General features: G+C 47.1%; 1 protein-coding gene across 1 annotated transcript; it reads right to left on the bottom strand.

Annotated features, from left to right (window-relative positions):
* Positions 1 to 7,195: 7,195 nt before the first annotated feature.
* Positions 7,196 to 15,939, bottom strand: LOC144946272 (uncharacterized). Its single transcript, XM_078875163.1, has 2 exons — positions 15,829 to 15,939; positions 7,196 to 10,600 (listed from the first exon to the last, which is right to left on the bottom strand). The coding sequence occupies exon 2, from the start codon at positions 10,573 to 10,575 to the stop codon at positions 9,931 to 9,933; it is 645 nt and encodes a 214-aa protein (XP_078731289.1). The 5' UTR covers positions 10,576 to 10,600; positions 15,829 to 15,939; the 3' UTR covers positions 7,196 to 9,930.
* Positions 15,940 to 20,631: the final 4,692 nt, after the last annotated feature.

The following is a 20,631-nucleotide window of genomic DNA, read 5'->3' as shown; positions in this document are numbered from 1 at the left end:
TTTTTATTATTTTATTACTTCCCTTCTACGTGACTTTACCGAAAGAACCAAGAAGATGAATCCCTGCAGTCACGAAAGCTTTAAATCGAAATTTACCTGGCCACAAATGAAAGCTCAACCAAGTGTGAATGTTGAACTTCTTTCGCACCGGACGGAGCCAACCGTGCTAATGGGTGTGATGGTGAGTAAACCTACAACATTTACAATTGAGTTTGACGTTTCGCTGGTGATTACAACCAGCTTCATCAGGCGATTTGCCAGAAGTGGCCATCATACCGATGTGCTGAAGTAATAGCTATTTGGCACATTTTGTTCACGTGACAAACCTTACCAATTGGCTGTGTCTGGTGGTGGTGGGTTAACGAACACATTGATATGTGCACGATCTAACCCTAAAAAAAGCCTTTATTTAGAATAATATTGATCTTGAAAGCCTACGTGTTAAATCTGGATTGCAAATCACAGCGCCCCCGTGACTGTCGCGCTATAACATGGGCGACAACCGAAAGAAAGAAAGAAAAAAATACAAAAAACACGTCCGCGTCCACGCAGATCCTCTCATTTCCCTCGTCATCCCTCCCTTCAATTCCCCTTTTCGAGGTCAAACTCCGCATTAAAGATCGTCAGCAGGCATCCCCCCCCCCACCGCCCCCACCCTCCCGTCGGCGTCTTGAGCCGCCTCGACAAATTGTTCAACCCTCGCGGAGCGCGAAGGAGCCATTCCCTTGATTAGTCGCGGCGGCGGTGCGGAGAGCCAAACGGCCGGGCAAGGGTGCAGGATGGCACACACACTCTCTCTCTCTTCTCTCTCTCTCCTCTCCCTCTCTCCCCGGGACCTGGCCGATCTACCGGACACAAAATGGAGAGACCATTTCTCTCCCCTCATTGTGGCCGCCCCCCAGTGGAAGAAAATGTACAAGTCTCCCGTAGCCAAATGCTGCGGTGACCTCCAGTGAAGATTGGCACACTGCACGTTGCCATCAGCCATGTGGCTCAGCCGAATCTCGCAAGGGGTTAACAGACTTGTGCATTTCTTGCGGTGCCAGGGTGGATCTGCCCCACCAGTACTTACGCTGCCAGCGGCTCAAAGCAATGTTCTGCCTTTCGAGTGACATCTTCAGGAAACTGGGGGTGCCCTTCTAGAACAGCAGCTTCGTATATGGGGTTCCTTACCTGGCTAACAAGCGCCATGACCTCGCCAACTTTGCCTGTGCTCAAGCGAAGATGGCGGTGTACAGAATGAGGAAAAATTATGCTGGAAGGTGACACTGACGGCTGCTCTGCGCTTCCAGTGTTCAAGGGCCTGCTCAAGGCGCGGCTCCGGCTGGAGCACGCATACCACACACATGTCGGTGATGTGCGCGTTCTCTTCGAATGCTGGGGGGCCGGAAAAGCCCTCTTTACCACCGTGGACAGCACCCTCGTGTTCACCTTCTGAAGTGCTCGCTCGTCGCCGTGGCGTGCGCGATGACCACCACCACGTGACTTTTATTTCGTGTTGTGCGCGGTGCATTTAACGCCACAGCGCGCGGATTTATAGTGTTTGTTATTTGTTTGCTGGTGACTGTATTTCGTATCGGAATCACCTCCAGTGCTGTTGCTGCTGGCGGCAATAAAAGTTGTTTTTAAAAGTAAAAAGTCTCTCTCCTCTCTCTATTCTCTCTCGCGTGCGCGCCTGGTAATTGGTGGCCGCAGCGAGGTTGTGTTGTGGTTGGCCTGTGGTGTTGGCACGGAGGGGTGGGAGGGGTGGGGGCAAGGTGAATCGCAGGGGCTCGCGCTGTGTTGCAGACTCTAGAACAGGCACTGCTGAGGTCCTGAGGTCAAATGCAGGATCTAGCAGCCAATTATTATTATTATCACCACTGCTACCGTATTCTGACCAAATCAGGATTCGGCCTGTTACCGAAACTTGCAGGAATGACTTGGGGCGTCTGACTTAATGCACTGCAAACTACTGCCCTATCACTGGGGTGCCGTGGTGGCCAGATGTTAACTACCTCGCCCGGTACACAGGAGGTTGTAGGTTCGATGCCGACCCTGATGCCTGCGGTATATTTGGAGTTTGCATGCACTCTCTCCCCGTAGTCGTGTGGATTTTTCTCCGGGTCCTCCGGTTTTTCCCACCACATTTGTAATCAACACGCATTTCGAGTATTTGGCTCCACATGATAAGCCACATCGTTAATGATTAATTATCACTTGTTGCCAGATCACTTTTGAAAAAGAGCTATAGAGCTTTAATGGGCCTTACCTGGCAAATAAAATAGATAGTTAATCAGTGGCAAAGTACTGCTCGCTCGAGCCTGGTCCTGGAGCTCGTACACCAAACTGCTCGATGCACAACTGAATTAAATCGTGAGTAGCATCATCAGCGGCACATTCAAACTGACACCAATCATCCGGACTCCCTGTTCTAGCGAACATTCTGTCACAAAATATCCACGGAGACATCGCGCACACTGCAGAATAATTTACACGTTTTCTTGCCAACGACAACCTACCCATGCGACAACAACCGAACAATGTTAAAGCCAATTTAAGCTCAACTCTCGTTTGTGCCGTCACATCTAAAATAAATGCATTTAAAAAATGTGTTTTCCAATGACGCACAATTCGTAACTACCCCCGTCGTCTCTTCCAGCTGGCAGTTTAAATCTGCTTCATAACGGCGAGATGATTGGCAGGCCGTGTGTGGTGTGGTAAAAGTGTGGGTTGTTCCACCTCTTCAAAGACGTCTGGCCGGCACGAAAGAGTAGGCCAAGGTACCCACGTAGAGGGGCTGCCTCTAGAGCTCCGTCTGGTGGAGGCCCTTCTGCCAGTAGTGGCGTGAGCAGGTTTTGTGATATTTATATTCTTAGTTTTTTTCGGTAAAGTGACGTAGGTAAAATTTTTTAATTAAAATTAATAAAAGTAAAATAAAATAAAAATCACGACGTTTCGGAGGCAACTCAAGTCTCCGTCATCAGGTGGGACCGTCACAGCTAGATTTGCTGTTCACTTGATACATCAAATCTGGCTGTGACGGTCCCACCTGATGACGGAGACTTGTGTTGCCTCCGAAACGTCGTGATTTTAATTTTATTTTTATTTTACTTTTATCAATTTTATTTTTTATTTTTTACCTACGTGACTTTACTGAAACAACCTAAGAATATGAATCATTGCAGTCACTAAAGCTTCAAATCTAGAATTAGGTTTTGTGATCTTGATTTGAAGCTTTCGCGACTGCAGGAATCCATACTCTTTGGTTCTTTCGGTAACCGACGTGACTTTACCGAAAGAACAAACGAGTAAGGTTTTACAGTGTTGCGTGTGTAAGAATAGTATTCGTTACAAATACATCTTGCCACTTGCAAGGCAAATTCTATATTTAAACAAGACTCCATCGACGTGTGATAATGTGCTATTGTGTGTGAGGGGGGTGGGCGAACCACAAAAATATGCAGGCGTTAATAGAACTTGAATGGAAGTGCGAAATCTGCCAAATGAGAAATATAATTGGAGGGAAAAATACAATGTTCTCCGTACTAATATGCAGAGATCTCAGTCGCATATCTTACGGGAACATAGTGATTATTAGAATATAAGTATTGCAATTACGCGCAATGTATGCGATTATTGAGAATGGCCTTTTGGCATAAGAATGTTCCGTTTCCACTGCTAGCATAGCAGAATCATTGGAAGTAAGCCACAATTATCATTTTGTGATCATCGATTTCCTTACTGCTGCGCTGACCTACGCGGTTGTGCTGTGCAGCTCTAACATGCATTTCTCGGTAATACCTGAACAAGTTCCCAGGATTAGGAGCGAAACGTCGCACATCCTTCCCACCAACAACGCGTGGTGCAACCTGAACCGCACATCGGAGAGAATTAATTCGTCATCGCTCTTGTACCAAATGGGCTTTTGCTGCAATTTAATAAAACGCAGATATTTCCATTGTAAGTTCGCTCACAGCAGCAGGCAGTGAGTCAACTCTTTTTTTTCGATGACGATGTCACAATTTTTATTTATTTATTCATCAAGCCTGGAGTCACTGCATAGTGGACTCTTATCCATATTTGGTGGGGCTCGATTTTTGTGCATGCGTCTTTGTTTGTCGTTAGGGCAAATCCAACCGTTTTGAGAGCGAGGTTCATCGTCAAGAAGCTGGTTTTGGGACCCAGCCTCTTGGCAGTGCTGGACGCAGCGTCTCTGACGGGGTAATTACGAGCCTTCGAAACCCACGTGGCCAGCAGTTCTTCTTCCCCTTATTCATCTTCTTTCTCTTCATATTCTTCTTCGGCCTCACCCCCGTCACCGCTACCACGAACTGCCCTTTTTATTCGAGCGCAGTGCATTGTAGTTGTCTCCGACAATTTGCCAAAAAAGTTTGGGTGGTAGGCGCACAAAAAAGCATTTTTCAGCACTCACCATTCACCGTGGTGGGCAAATCCCCCCCATCGCCCCCAAAACCTCCCCCACCTCCCACCCCAATCCCACCCGCAGAACATAAAACCGCGGGCGTTTTTATCTGACTCCAACAGCCCCCGTGCCATTTAAATCGCCGTTTCCAGCTGTTGTGTTCGTTTCTTTTTTGTTTGCACTTTCTTCTCCCTTTTACAGAGGAGAGATTGTGTAGAGTACGTGGTGAGGTGGAGGGGGAGCAGGGTAGGGGAGAGAGGTGGGGGGGGGTGCCCAGGACATTTGTTGCAACGGTTGTGAGAGCTGCTGAGACCAGAGCAGCGTGTTTGACATTCACATTGACGACTTTTCGTGCCTCCCATCTCCCGTAGGAAACGCACGAGGGGGGGGGGGGCCCGTGTCCACGCGCGTGTTGATTTCGGCCGACGGACGGACAGCCCGGCGGACGAAGGCGATCGCTAAGTGCGGCGGGGGGAATAGGATCGTTTGTGCAAATTGAATTCTTTCACGGATAGGAGATTTTCTCCTCCATCCTTTTATTTTTTTCTTTCCTTTTATTCCTTTTTGTTTCTTTTTCCTCCTTTTTTCATTTTTGTGTATTTCCCCCCTTTTTCTTTTTTTCACACTTTTCCTTTTTTTAATTTTCTTCTTCATTTTCTTTTCTTTTTAATTCGTATTTTCTTTCCCTTTTCCCCCTTTTTATTTTTCCCTTTTTCTTCCTTTTTCCAAAAAAAAATCTTTCCTTTAAAATTTTTCCTCGTTTTTATTTTTTTCCCCTTTTTTATTTTCTTCTTCCTGTTTATTTCTTTCTTTCTATCATTTTCCCCCCTTTTTTAGTTTTTCCCTTTTTTCTTCTTCCATTTTTCTTCTTCGTTAATCCCCTTTTCCCTCTTCTTTTTTCTCTTTCTCACAAACAAGAAATGTTGCGGTCGCTGCAGTCGCCGGAACCCATCACTCACTGCCGCGAAGGCGCATTTAAGAAGGCAGATCGTAACTTGTGTATCCGAACGGAGGACGCGTTGACATGAAACGACCACGACAATCAAGAGGCCTACAGCAGCCTGTGCCGATTCCGTAGCATAACTTGACAGGTGGGCAAACGATAAGCGCGCGCGCGCGAGTGGGTTTCCGCTCCGCGATCCGCTATCTTCCCACGCGCAAAGGTGCTCGGCACGGAATTGGCCAGACGTCAAAAGCGGGGACGCCCTCCAGAGGAGGGGAAAAAAACCCAAGTCACGCGTAACTCAACTATCTCAGCCAATTAGGTGAATAGCGAGGAAGCCACGCGCACCGCAGGACCGACCTTCACAAATCTCTCTTTTATTGCGATTTCAAGCGGCCGTGTTCGGTGCGGCCAAAACGATCGCGGGGGGGGTTCCGCACTCGAAGCGAGCGCGACGATCGCCGAAACCGCAACGCGCGGTAGCGGAGCGCCGCGTGGATGTCATCTGGAAAAAAAAGAACAACAAAAACCTCACAGGTCTTTGACGGTCGCGACTCGGCGCGTTTAAGGAAAGCGAATCGTAAACAACGATCGCGACTGTAACGCCGCGGTGGGAAACAACTCAGAGGCTCGCGAGGAGGAAGCACAGGCAAAGCGGAAAAGGCAGGCAAATTCTACCCCCCCCCACCCAACCCCAAGCCCACATCCCCACACACTCACCCCCCCCCCAGCTCTGTGGTCCTCTCTATATTAAGGCGTTCTCGGCCGATCGATTCATGCTCATACTCCAAACGTATAACGACACACAATTTTGACTCCTAGCGCTCGCGCTACGTGTTGAGTCTCGTAGAGAGGGAACGACTCGGAGCCGCGAGGAACCGCGGGCAAGCGAGAATGTGCCGACCACTGCCCAAGGCTCTGCGGCCCTCGCGTGCGCCGAGTTATCGGCCAATTAACGAGTGAGGACATGCGGGAGGTGACTGGAGCACCTGGATAAAACGCCACGCACGTGAGGGAGTAACACTCTATCCCAGGTGGAGTCCACATTTTACATCAGCACCTTCTCCTGGCGAGCCAGGGCAATGCGCCTCCTCAACGCCCACGGGAAGGGAGTTTCACAACAGCTGTTTGATCCACCAATCCTCGCCTCCAGTGCTGGATTTTGACTGCCGCGCTATAGGTTTTCACGAAATAAACCGGTCGTTAAGCAGTAATTGCGTAAAAGGAAGCGCTGTGCATACCTACAATGTCAAAAAAAAGAAGATGAGACTGCAAGAATAATGTCGCTACTGCTTTCCACTTTCGAGTGGCCGTGCGTGTTTGTCGCCCGACACCAAAGCGGCCGCAATTAAAGGAACTTTCCTTCGCTGTGTCTGAAGATTGACCACGTGAAACGTTTTACCGTTCACCGAAGCACGCAAGTTCGACTCGTGTGAGTGGCGAGTAGTACACGAAGCGTTCCTCGACAGACGCGTTTGCACCAACCTCCCCCACCACGCGGACAACTTAGAATTGTGTTTGTCCGTATCAGGCGGAGGAGGGTACACAACCACGCTGGCTGTCCTTCCCCCGCACACCCGCGATTAGCACGGTTGGCTATGTGCACACCATTTGCCTCGACCCCCTGGAAACTTGACGTACGAATCGCGGTGTTTGTTGGCGGATAAACCGACGCGTTAAGACGAAGAGGGTTAAAAAGTGCGGCGTGTGTGCGTGTTGCAGGCACAGCGCGAACGACACGGGGAGCTCGATGTGTGCCCGACGCACAAACGGTGAATAACAAACCAACATTGCGCACCCCCCCCCACACACACCCCCACACCCTCCCACCCACCTCACCCCCCACTTGCTCCTCTCGGAAATGCATTTCATGAAGCGTTATTGCGATTTGCTGGAAACCCCTTGTTAAATAAACCATGGCAATGGCATTGCAGCTCAGAAGCCCCCCCGTCCTCGGTCCGCAGAGAATTGTTTCGTCCCATTCGGAGAGACCGACAGCTGCTCACGTTCACGACGCTTGCTCGTCGTTTCCTTCGGCCGGATTCTGCAATTGTTGCACGGTTGACGCCCGACCTCAAGGGGCCACTCTTATTATTATAATACCTCTCTCCCTTGTTCCACTGCACACTCAGAGCCGCGTCGGAGCTGCGCCCCATGCCAACTCGGCGGCGGCGGCTCAGGAGGTACCAGGTTGTTTCTTTTCCACTGTGAAAGCCGAGCCGAGCCGTGCCACCGACTTCACGCAAAATGAACAACGGGTTGAGACGCGAGCAGACGACACACGAAGGTCCGCCCTGTCGTCCCAACGAACGAGTCATTCGTTAGCCCTGCTCCTGGACCAGATGTCTTTGGAGGCCAACGTTTCACGGGTTCGTTCTGGCTCAGCACGGTACTAAAGTCACCACGCTGATACAGCTGGAATACGCCAGCGGAGGAGACGTATCTACGATCCAACACAATCCGCCTTTAGGCCTTCCTCTTGGTCACCAACTTCTGGGGCCCACTCCGGTGACCGTCTCGGTCGCCTGCCCTCCTCCATCGCTGCCCGCTCTCTTGACTTTAGTGTCGCACTCCACGAGAGGTGAATTACGTTGCCTCACTGATAATAGAGGTCGTATTTTTGTCGGTTGCGTATCGTGACATTTGCAGTCTCTAGGCCATCCTTTGGGGCGGTCAAATTCAAGTATCACAATTTAAAACGTTCTCTGGTTGTAAGCATAAACTCTGCTATATTTGTGCCAAAATGTCTCTCTCTCTCGCCCTTCCAGATCACAGTCCTAGTTTCCACCGGTTACTGGCTTAGTCACAATCGTCTGCATGCGTCCGATAAGGGCAGACTGAGAGCAAGCGTCGTTCTCCTGATGGAACGTGTTTTTTTTAACCATTGCCATGTTCATCGTTCAAGTAAAAATACGAAAGCCAAATATAAAACACACAAAAAAAAACTTACCGTACAATATGCCACGAAATGATGTACACATCAATAATATAATGATTATAAAAGTCAAAATAGAGGTTATACCAATTATTCACAGAGATTCAGGATAATATTGCATTTAACAAACATCTTCCCCTCTTTTTATGTAATCATCTGCGACTTCCATTCAGTCAAAAATTTCAAAGTGTATAAAATAAAGTACGTCAGACTCAAATTGAGCAGTGACAAAGAAATAACGACTTAAATACTGACTGAATTGAGTTTTAAACAATGAGGCTTATTACCTCTTTGGAATGTCCAGAGGGATATTGAATGACATTTTATGAGAACTTACCTGCCCACTTAAAAGGGACACTGCACTGAACGTTTCCATTACGTGGCCAAAATTCCTGACCAAGGTTCACGTTCTCATTCCCAGATTGCATTTCCCAACTATTCATTCACATAAACTCTCTTTCCAAAACGTAAATTCCCTTTCCCAGTCATTAATTCATCCTGTCAATGCCTTCATTCCAAAACACTGATATGCTGATCCACAACTCTCATTCCCATCCATTCACAACCAATCTGCCATTCCCAACTTTTCATCGCATTTATCTCGGACGCCTCACTTTCAAATCCATTCATTGATCTCCCCAATCTCTCAATATCCTCGTGTCCCCCATTCCTTAATTCCCAACCCGTGGGACTCCAAGGTGGCCCTCTCAAGCTGAACGCTGCTTACCCAGAGGACTTTCAATGGCTCAAGACAAATGTGGCGCTGTGCTTTAGTATGTTGAACCATATATTATTTGTTTCGTCCAAAAGCATTTCCTATATATTTCCCAATCTCCCATCCCAAACCCCTATTCCATCTTCTCCATGTCATCTTAACACGTAGGCTTTCGCGACCAATATTGTCCATAAGAGATTTTTTTTGGGAGAGATTGCGTAAATATAAATGCGTGTACTAATTGGCTGTGCCGGGTCGTGTCGGGTTTAATGAAGCATTTTATATTTACACGATCTAACGCAAAAAAACCTCTCATGGCCATGCAATCTTTCCAAACCATTCATTAAAAACAATGTGTTCCAAATACCTCGATCCAAATATCCACCTACCTTCATTCCCTACCATTTGCTTCCAGCGAGTGTGAATTTAGTCACATTCTTTTCTTATTTGAGTCATAGTCTGAGGTTCTCTAATAGCGTTACTAAATTATCTTAATCTGCATCTTCATTTAGACCAGTAAATGTCGCCTGGTCACAGTCAGTCATGCCTACGTGTGTTGTGGGCAGTGGTAGTCATAGCCATGCTTGAATACTTTATCCCGGTCATAGTCACCGTTGACTAAAATATATATATATTTTTTAACAATTGTGAATATTTTCACCCATGATTAAGTAAAAAAGGAAATATCACTGCTTCCAACTTCTCTATTCCCCATCCACTTATCGTAATCATTGACTAAAATAAAACATATATTATAATAATAATAATAAAAACACACCCAATACATTTTCATCGCCAAATTTCGTCCACATCACAGCACTGCTGCCAACCTCTCCCGGCGATCACGACCTCCGACCTCTCCCGCATGCTCCCGACCCTGACCCACAACACCAGTCCCTCCCATCCACCGCCTCTTGAGGGCCCACCGCTCATCACAGCTTCGTATCCAGATCCTCGTAGATCTTCTCATCTTGCGGAGCGGACGGAGCGGACGGAGCGGACGACGATTTGTTACTCATGCGCGAGTACTCAGCCTCCCCACCCTTGTGGCGTCCGTCGCGGCGATGGCTCACGAGGGGCCGCAGGCCAAGGTAGCTGTAGACGAGCGGCACCAGGAAGACCAGGTAGGCGATGTGAAGGCCCGAGTCGCGCAGCAGCATCTCGGAACAGTGCGGCGGGGCCGTGGCACACACCTCCGGAAACTCGTTTCCTGTCAGAGAAGTCACGTCTTTTTGCCCGCCCAGGAACTTGCAATTTGCTCCGTTGATTTTCAAGTTGTCTTGCGCCAGCCTCCTCAGGTACATTGTGTTGCAGTCGCACGTTAAATTCATCTCGATGGTTAGCTCCGTGAGACTGCCTAACAGTTTGTCCAGAGAGCCCACGGGGACGTTGGTGAGGCTGCTGTCGTGCAGAATCAGGTGCATGACATTTTTGGGCAGCTTTGAGAGGTATGAGAACTCTGTGCAGGTGACAGTGGTGACTGTTGATCCATATGTGCAGCCAGTTGGCAGCGCACCGACTGCCGTAGCGCAGCAAACGAGCAGCGCCAGCGCGACCGACGGCTTCACCGACGCCATCGCGGCGGCGAGACGAAGCTGTCGTCTGCGGGTACAAGAGAAGAGAAAGGTCACAATCTGGGCTGCGGGTGGCCTGGAATTAAACTAAAACGAGGACACGCCCGAGTCTCGAGCCTCGTCAGGAGTTGCGCTTTCCATTTGGTGCGTCGCCGGCAACTGAAAAATCAGACGAACGTTGTCATCGAGCAGTGTGTCTTCACTCACTTTCCAGAGTGGGGTGGGGGGCACTTTCGCCAATAGGACTTCAGTGTGAGGGCAGCCACACATTTGAAACCATCGGGGTTTGACAGCAGCACGAGGACGGGGGGTGTTGTTGTCACGTGTTGTGTATTGTCGGGGGGTGCGCACGTCAGGAGCCGCACTGAAGGCCACGATGGGCCACGAGTGGCATGTGGGCCTTGCAGTGAAGAACACCATCATGGAGTACATGGCTAAAAACGTTGTTTTATAACAGAGACAAGAGTGAAAATAAATCCACGTTGAGTTCACGCAGATGCAATTAAGAGAAAAAAAAATAAAACAATTGAACAAAAGCAATATAATTAAACGGTGCTTCGTGGCCCGATCCTGGGACAGCGGTGGATGACGACGAGAGAGGGAGGGAGGGTGGGATAATGGTGTGGCAGGTACGGGGAGGGGGGAGGCTACGGTGCAGTGACAACGGCAAAGGACACGGTGGATGGCGAGGCAGTCGATTGTAGGTGGGGGGGGATGAGCAGGGCCTTGAGGGCGTGGACCCAATCATGGGAATGGAGATGTTTCGGGGTAGAGCGCTGTACGCATGTTGAACTTCATCTTCTTGGTTCTTTCGGTAAAGTCACGTAGAAGGGAAGTAATAAAATAATAAAAATAAAACATAATAAAATAATTCTCACCACGTTTCAGCCACAACGCAAGCAGCCGTCCTCAGGTGAATACCAGGTCTGTCGGGGAGACAGCGTTGTGGCCGAAACGTCGTGAGAATTATTTTATTATGTTTTATTTTTATTATTTTATTACTTCCCTTCTACGTGACTTTACCGAAAGAACCAAGAAGACGAATCCCTGCAGTCACGAAAGCTTTAAATCGAAATTCATGTTGAACTTCTTCAACATACACACAGCGCTGTGCTGGTATCGCTGAGAAACCTTGGTTACAATCCGAATTTCGGGCACGTGCGCACCTCCAATTAGCACGGCTGGTTACGTACGGTGCAAAAGAAGTTCAACATACATACATTCGACCGGGTTCTCGGGCGTATTTTTTCTCGTAAACAAAGCAGATTCATGGCAGCTGCCTGGCGATGCTGGTTGCAACTACTGTATTTGCGGAGTATTCGTAACCACCTGTGATGGCTCTCCAACAACACCGGCTGGCGCTGCAGCTGATGCGGAAATACATTGGCCACGTTTGTTCATCGCGTAGCGGCTTCGTTAATTGGCCGTGTCGGGTGGCGGAGGGGTTTTACGACACACGTATTACATACGTGGCGATGTGACCCAAAAAAAAACCAATATATTACTAATCATAAATACAGCCATCGCGTAAAATGATATACATTAACAAAACAATTTGGGGAAAAGACAAAAAAAATGTTGCGATGAACGGTGGGACGATGGTGGAGTGTGGATACAAACAGTGAAGGGGCTTGTGAAGTCTAGGAGCGACAGAGAAGGAGCAACCACCCATGGACTGGTCGTGTCAACAGGGGGTCTTCATATATATACATATAATTAAATATACATAGAGAAAACTATAAAAAAACTAAACTTTGTTTGTATTTTACTAGGTAAAGCTGCCATTCCGTCATTAGCCTTTACCAGCAGCCGTCATTCCTTCTGACAATGCGTCTTGTCCAAGGCCACTAAACTGTTCTTAACATCAATACGATGTTACCAGGGGCCAGTAGCTACGGTAAATGCCATCATGGGTGACGATCACCCATTGTGCATTCAGCCTTTGGAGGTGGGGGATTGGTGGATCATGCAGAGACTCCCAGCAGACAGCAGCACAGCAAGTAGGTCATCGACCTGTTTGTGGGTATTTTTGGGTATTGCTCTCTCGTGCGTGTGGTGTTTTCTCCATCCAGCAAGGATTAACTTCCTCATTTAGTGTCGGCTCAAACAAAGCAACCGGTCAAACTTTCCAAACAGGACCCTCCTGAGAGCGAATATTCAGAATTGGTCACGTTTTCTCGGGGTAAACAAAGGACAATGTAGTTCCTAAGATGCAGTTCATTCTATTTTTCCCCGAGTCGTTTGGGCAGAGTATATTCCACAAAGACGCAACGCGCATTTTGCGTCTCAATTTGTTTACAATGCTTTTGTTTTGCTTTGCAAGATAACGGTCAAGATATCATCTGGACAATTGTGGTTAATGCCACCACACCTCACTTGGCCACTACTAGATCCTACCGATGTTTCTCAGTCTACTCCTCGCCCACCAAACATCTGCTCTTAACGTATCTTACGACCTGACTTTAGGTTTTCCCCATTGCTCGTTGACTGCCATCCCGATGCCCACCCTGGTAACTTCTCATCCTGCATCCTGCACACGTGACCCACCCATAATCACTTTCTCGGGCCCGATCACATCCCCAAGTTGCTTACCCTAACACCGCTACTGAAATGTCGTAGCGTGAACTTTGCGACGCCAGCGGCCAAAACGACGCCAGCCGTTCATTGAAGTGACATTTCCCGCTTAGTTCGCTACCGATTCACATCGCAAACTAATGTCAACATTTCACTTCGGTAGTTGTCATAGAGCCGACTACAGACGCAAACTCGTAGCTCATAGGCGGACGTGAATACCGATACAACGTAAATCCTCGTCGTGGATTTCAGAAACAAATTTGATGTCCGCGCGATTAAAGGAGCGCCGTTTAAAAATATATTTGTCTACATATAGAGCGTCGATGCCTTTGGAACGCACGTCTCGGTTAACGGTCGCGAGCAAATGAAAGGATCGTGGAGTTACAAGACGTCGCAATTGCTCAAACGACGCGGTTATTTTACGCGGCGGCTCTTGAAATATTCACAACGGCCGCGTTCGCGCGCTAACTCAATCGGAACCCTTGGAGGGAAAAAAGAGAGAGCGCTTCCTCTTAAACAATGATAAAATTGCTGTTTGTGGTGCGGAGCCGTTGTTCAGAGTTGTCCGGTTGTGACATTTAATTTAGACGCTGCCGAAAGAGAGAACGGGGGGGTGGGGGGGTGCGGAACAGAGAGAAAAAGAAGAAGACACGCTAAATAATTCTAACCGCGGGCCTTAGCGCGGCGCAGGTTCCCCGATAATGCAGCACAACGAAAGTGTCAAGGGCGATAACGCGGGGAGTCGGTATTAGTTTGCACGCTACGTGTATTTCAATGCGGATATCTAATGAGATTTCTGGGAGCTTGCCCGGTGTGTGTGTGTGTCCCCTCTCCCCCTCCCGTTGCAGCACAGGCTGAGAACACCTTCGCCAGCATTGCCATTAATAACGAACGCCGCCTCGTAATTGACACATAAATATTAAACTAAGAGTTGCGGGCGTAATGCCCCCTTCTTTTTTTTTCTCACATCGCAAAGGATGAGAAATTGCGTACACGTAATGGGCTAACGCGTTCGGCAAACAGCAATTCGTTTGTTATTTTGATGTTCGATTTTTTTTACTTTCATAAATATCTCTCTCTGTCTTTTCGCAGGGAAGTCAACAAGTAATCGTTATTCATAGACGGGGTCCTTCCAATGGAATGTGGAATCTCCACCACTGGCCCAAGCCCACAATAATGAGTGCCACCCCCAATGCTCATTTGGGCAGGGAGACACGTAGTTTTGTTCAAACGTAACCGACAATATCATAATCATAAAAAAAAAACTCACTGACAAATGTTGGTCCTGTACCCAGCGTCGATCAGTGGAAAAGTGGTCACATGCTAATCCCCAAAAGGTTATATGGCTGTACCACGTTTCGTTCGGCAAAGGTGTCAGACGTTTCTGCTCCACGTGCTGGAACCTACTTCAGGAACTGAATTGAGCAGCTCACTTTGTCAACTCGGTTATGCATAGCACTGAAACGTCGGACATTGTGCTGAAGGACACGAGGCGCAACCCGGAATCCCATCGGATAGCTGTAGAGACGGCCCCTAAGAACCTATTAGTATTCATTCATAATGTCAGTTAAAAATATATATGGATTTTCAAAACGTTACGGTGTAAAACATAGTAAAGTAAATACATCTCGTAATCTTGACTTAAAGCTTTCGTGACTGCAGGAATTCATATTCTGTGGGTCTTTCGCTAAAGTCACGCAGTTTTATCGTCTCCTCCTGATGACGATCGCTTGTGTTGTGATCGAAACGTCGTAGTTTTTTGTTATTTTCTTTCAACCTAACTACGTGACTTTACCGAAAGACCCAAAGAATATACCTCGTAGTTTTCTGCATTCTCAGTGTATGTTGAAGTGGCGTTGCATTTGCAGGTGGCATAAGAAAGCATAAAGCCAACAACTAGCCTTCCGTGTTCATAAAAAATATATATCTACATGGATTTTGTTAACTTTCAACTATCTATCCTTTCAGTACACATGGTTGTTCAACCGATATTCACTGATAGATTTGCACTATATTTATAGATTCATCACACACAAACACAACTTTGCCAATTATGTTGTAAATGTTTCGCATTTGTGTGTAGTACACGTCATTGATGTGTATACATTTCTACATAAAATAACATGTTTAATCAACATAAATTCTAGTTATATCTTACAAGATACACTCTTTGCCTTTGCTACAGCTTCAAAGTACTTTGAATATTTTTTGTTTAACGAACGCTTTTTACGTGTTAAAGCAGCTACTCAACACACTGTAAACTGAGAATTAAAAACACACGACAAATTCGATCCACACAACAACAACAAAAACATTCTTACCTGAAGCCTTAACAGAATTCCTCCTTTAAAAAATCGAGGGAACTCATTCAAATGCCTCCTCGCTACAAAATCCGGCCCCACCGATCCATTCAGGGCGACCAAACAAACAAATGAATCGAATCAAAACAACGACGTTCGTTTGGCGAGCACACAGTAACAAAGAAATGTCCCCGCACCCCCAGTCCCTCCTCTCACTCACTCACTCGCACCCTCGTCCTCAGCAATGTTTAGAGGTTGTGCGACTTTTTTACCCACAGCTGATAGCAGTCGCCATCCACCCACCCCCTGCACCACCCCCGACACCCACCACGGACCCTTTTTTCTTATCTGGGCTCGGCGTATGTTCATGGGCCGTGCTTACCCAATGCTCGCCAGAGCCCGCTGCCGCTGCTGCTGTTTAACGATATTGTTGGCGGTGTTAAAGGAAGGGAGGAGAGTAAGTGGTGGTGGTGGTGGTGGCGGGTAGCCCCGTTCTTCCACCGTGTTCCCCCACTGTAATGGAAGGGGTGTGTGTGGTTTTGGGTGGCTGTGTTGGCACCCACATTGTGGTTTCGGTGACCGTGGCGGCAATGAGCCGAGGCTGTTGCGTTGGGAACCTCTGAGCAAACACATTTTCTGGTCAAATTAGCGCGGAGAGGTTGGGGGGTGTTTAAGCTTGCGGGAATTTTGTTGCGATGGTAAATTTTTTTGCCAGGGTTCATTTCTTAAAAAAAAAATAAGTACTCTACTGTATAGATTGTTCAACTCTCAAGGAATGCAGACGTACATGTGTGGTGAAAGTTTAACACATAGGCTTTCGCAAACAATATTATCCACATTAAATGGGTTTTTTTGTGGGGCGAGGGAGCTTCTAATGTGTAAATATAAATGTGTCATTTAACCCGCCACCACCCGACACAGCCAATTAGTAAGGTTTGTCACGTTAACAAAACGTACCAATTAGTTACTAGTTCGGCACACCGGTGTGTTGGAATGTTGTGGGTTTACTCTCCTACACAGCGGTGTGTTGGAATGTTGTAGGTTTACTCTCCTACACAGCGGTGTGTTGGAATGTTGTGGGTTTACTCTCCTACACAGCGGTGTGTTGGAATGTTGTAGGTTTACTCTCCTACACAGCGGTGTGCTGAAGGAGTAACTCATTGATACGTTTTGTTAACGTGAAAAACGTACTAATTGGCTGTGTCGGGTGGTGGCGTGTTTCACGACACATTTATATTTACACGATTTAACCCACAAAATACATTAATTTGTGACAAAAGTTGGTGATTTTAGTTTGCAGTTATGGTCTGCTAAAACGACGGATCTTGATTTGAAGCTTTCGTGACTGCAGCAATCCATACTCTTTGGTTCTTTCGGTAAATTCACAAAATAATAGATCACGACGTTTCGATCGCAACACAAGCAATCGTCAACTGCTGAAGTGTTTTTTTCTTGCTGTGGTTGTCCCACCTGATGACGATTGATTGTGTTGCGATCGAAACGTCGTGATCTATTATTTTGTGACTTTACCGAAAGAACCAAAAAGTATAAAATGAGGGATGTTTAACCTGGCGAGATTAGCAAGTTGTGATGGTAATTTTGTCAGGATTAATTCCTTAAAAAGTTATACATTTGTTCAACTCTTAAGAAATGCAGACTTAAATTCGCGACTTAAATTAGTGTTTTTTTTATATATATACACAGTAATTTTGTACATATTATACACAGTTAACTCGCAACTGGTTGCAGCTGGTTGCAGCTGGTTGCAACTGCTTGCCTGGCATTGCCTCCAATGTCTCGGCAGCTCACTCACAGCCATTGTGTCCCCTTACATTTTTTTACTGTTAAATTGCACACTGTTAGTCCATACAATTCCATTGCATCAGCTAATTTACAACATCAAAACATGCCAAAATGACTGGCCTTTTGTTAAGATAATTAATGAGTATGCCACCAAAATATATTATTTTGTCTTTTTTTCTATCAGTGCCATCGTTGATGCCATGAACATGTTTTGTCAGATATAATTTAATTTTGCCAACTGCATCAGATAGATTCAACTGCAAACCTTTTTTTTATTAAGGGGATTAATGTCGGGGTCGTTCCCTTTTGTGAAACATGAGGCTCAACCGACTGCGATGTAGAAGGGACATTTGTTCGGCCTTGTAACAAATTAAAGTGGTCATCGTGACTAATGCTAAAACACCTCACCAGAGCGTCTCTCCTCCTTGTAAAATCGACATTCGACCTTCAAGACCCCTCCTGCAGCCTCCTACAATCTGACTTGGTATTACGGACGCACCTACAGTTCCACGGCTTATAACGACTCTGTGATCCACAGTAGTTATCTGCCTGAAAACTATCCAGGCTCAAACCGGCTTAGCTTATGGGATCCAAATCGGATTGGGTAAATTCCGGGTAATTTTATCAGAGGAAATGGGGTTAGACTGGTGATAAAATCTGAGAAAGAAAAAAAAACTCCAGCGAAAAAAATCTGTAAAAAATATTTGAAAGTAATACATGAAGAAACTGGCAATGGAAGCAGTGCACATGCACAAACCATGGCACACACCATTTGTATCATGAACATCCTCTCATGATCAGAAACCTGTTTGCATAGCATATCCTCTGGGGTCATTTTGAAAACAAGCGTATTGTAAACGGTAACTGGTTAGTATGGAGATCCGTTATCGAGCAGATGATTATGAACGCACAGTTTAAAAATGGGGAGAAACGCCCTCTGCATGATTGTTGCGAACAAAGAGATGAAAGCACGTCACGTTGAAGACAATGTATTATTACCGTAGAGCCATCTTTTAAGAAGATGATAACGGAGCGAGCTCTTTCAAAAAGCGGAGAGATGTCTTGTAGCTGATTTTTCGTCTGCCCTCTGGGCGGTCACCGATCACGATGGAGAATATGAGAACGCGTCTTCCACAAGGCAATGCAATCTGCCGATTATAAGACGTACAACACCCCCCAATTTTATATTTAAAATACAGGGAAAAGAATAGTGCGTCTTACGATAGGGAGTCGCATCGTTGGCAGAGGCAGAAGGAGGTCAGAATGATACAGTGGCTTACAGTTTGGTGTCTGCAGTTTACAGCATGATGCATTAAACGCACCGGCAAGTTTGAAGGAAGCTGGCGTGCAATCAGTTTGAATTGACGTCGATAGACTCAGCACATGTGGAGTTGCGTGGCATACAAATGACTGACTTTGCTCGTCGAAAAGCACACGCCCGGCTTAAATTGAAAATATTTCTCTCACTTTGCGACTTGCAGAATCGCATCACGGGAGCTCAACGGATAACAGCAATGACACATATTGCGTTTCATTCACAGAAAGTTGTTTGGCGATATTTATTTCGTGTTTTTTTAAGCCGAGACAAAAGCTCCGGCACAGCAGGTAGTGGCACAAATAAAAAAAAATCAAGAAAACTGCCCTTGAGATCATCAAACATTTCAGCCACTCTTGCAGCAACCTCACGTGGCCCTTTCCCTCGCTCCAGTCACCTTAACTCTCATCCACAACCACCCACGTCAAATCACAATCACACACACACAGCCTTCCATTTACCCATTCCTCCCAATAGCCATCACAGCCTGGCGTGCATGGGTGAGCACCGAGCGATGAAGTGCAAGGACGCAATAGCTCTCAGAAGCGTCTCCTCCTACGCTCAAGGGAGCGTGGGACAGCACTCGTCTGCTTTGGCAGCCCCGAAGGTCAAACCAGCAAATGGCCATTCCACATTCCTGGATTGGGGCTCGGTATCGCCGTACAACGACCACCGCTGGTGGCTTTGTTGCAAATTGGTGGTCGCCGGCAAATAAACATTGCGGCGTGAGCAGCAGAGGTCGCAAACGGGTTTTGATTCCTTACCCGTACCCGGCTGCACCAGGGTCGCAAACGGGTACCCGTACCCGGCCGTACCCGTACCCTACCCGTACCCGGCCGGGTACGGGTAGGGTACGGGTATCGGGTACCTGATTGCGACCTGATTGCGACCTCTGGGATGAAGCCATGTTGCAGGCGCGGGTGGGTTGATTCTAGGAACTTAAATTGTGAGAAGAGACAAGACGTTGTGAAATGAGTGACAAACGGTTACTCACCAGTGATTCACGGCCTACCCGTACCCGTACCCGGCCGCACCAGGGTCGCAAACGGGTACCCGTAGCCGGGTATTGGGTAAGGTACGGGTATCGGGTACCCGGTTGCGACCTCTGCGTGGGCAGAGATCGGTAACGGTGGGCGTGGATTAAACCTGCGGAGTACTGGATAAGCCCAAAATAACGATGGTCATTCCACGTTCCTGGGTTGGAGCCCAGTATCGCTGTACGACAACCACTTGACTCCTCGCAAATTGGTGGTCGCCGGCAAAAAATAGAGCTTGGCAGAGAGAGGTAGCGGTGGGTGTGGGTTAAACCGGCAGCGTTCGTATCTGCTAAATCCCAAGAGGCGGCTGGTGTATTTTTGGCGGCTGTTTAGATTGCGATAAGACGACAAGACCAACTTTCTGAGACAGCTCGTGGGCCCCGCCAGATGAATACATCCGCAGGAGCATTAAACTACAGCATCTAGCCAAGACCATTTAGAGTTTGGAGGTGATAAAATGTTGGTGTCCATCGGGCAAAAACATGGCAAAAAAAATGCATTTCAATTGATGCCATTTGTGATATGAGGTGGCCAAGTGGGAATACAGAATTGGATTCGTGAACCTATCTGTGTGGAGCTTTGAGTGTTGCGTCCTCGTATGCCACGGGTTTTCTCCCAAGTCCTTTAGTTTCTTCGCACATGCCAAACACTCATTAATGGAATTTGTCCAAACATCCCAATGCATAACTCTCCTGAGAAGGTCTTTAAACTAAGTGAGGCATTCCTCGATCAATGGAGTGCATTATGATGATTATTATTATGTAAGATTATCTATAAGATGTAGATTGTGTCTATAAACCGCATAAATGTGGCTGCATTTTAAGATGCTTTATAACTGTGGGTAAAATACTCCCGCCGTATATATGTTTGGTCGAATTATCTGCTCGCATATTTTATTTCTAACCAATCTTTTCTGGAACACTTCAAACATATTTGAAAGGTTAAAGGTGCAGCCCTGCAATTGCTTGCTTGCTCACGCCACGGCTGGAGGGATGAAGGAGGTCTAGAAGGCACCTCTAAGAGGCCATGC

Source organism: Lampetra fluviatilis, chromosome 40 (genome assembly GCF_964198595.1).
Source record: "Lampetra fluviatilis chromosome 40, kcLamFluv1.1, whole genome shotgun sequence".
In the NCBI taxonomy this organism is placed as follows: Eukaryota; Metazoa; Chordata; class Hyperoartia; order Petromyzontiformes; family Petromyzontidae; genus Lampetra; species Lampetra fluviatilis.
This window is presented reverse-complemented; position numbering and strand designations above follow the sequence as displayed.

Coding starts and splice junctions, on each gene's coding strand:
- LOC144946272 (XM_078875163.1), bottom strand. CDS start 10,575: ATGGCGTCGGTGAAGCCGTCGGTCGCGCTGGCGCTGCTCGTTTGCTGC.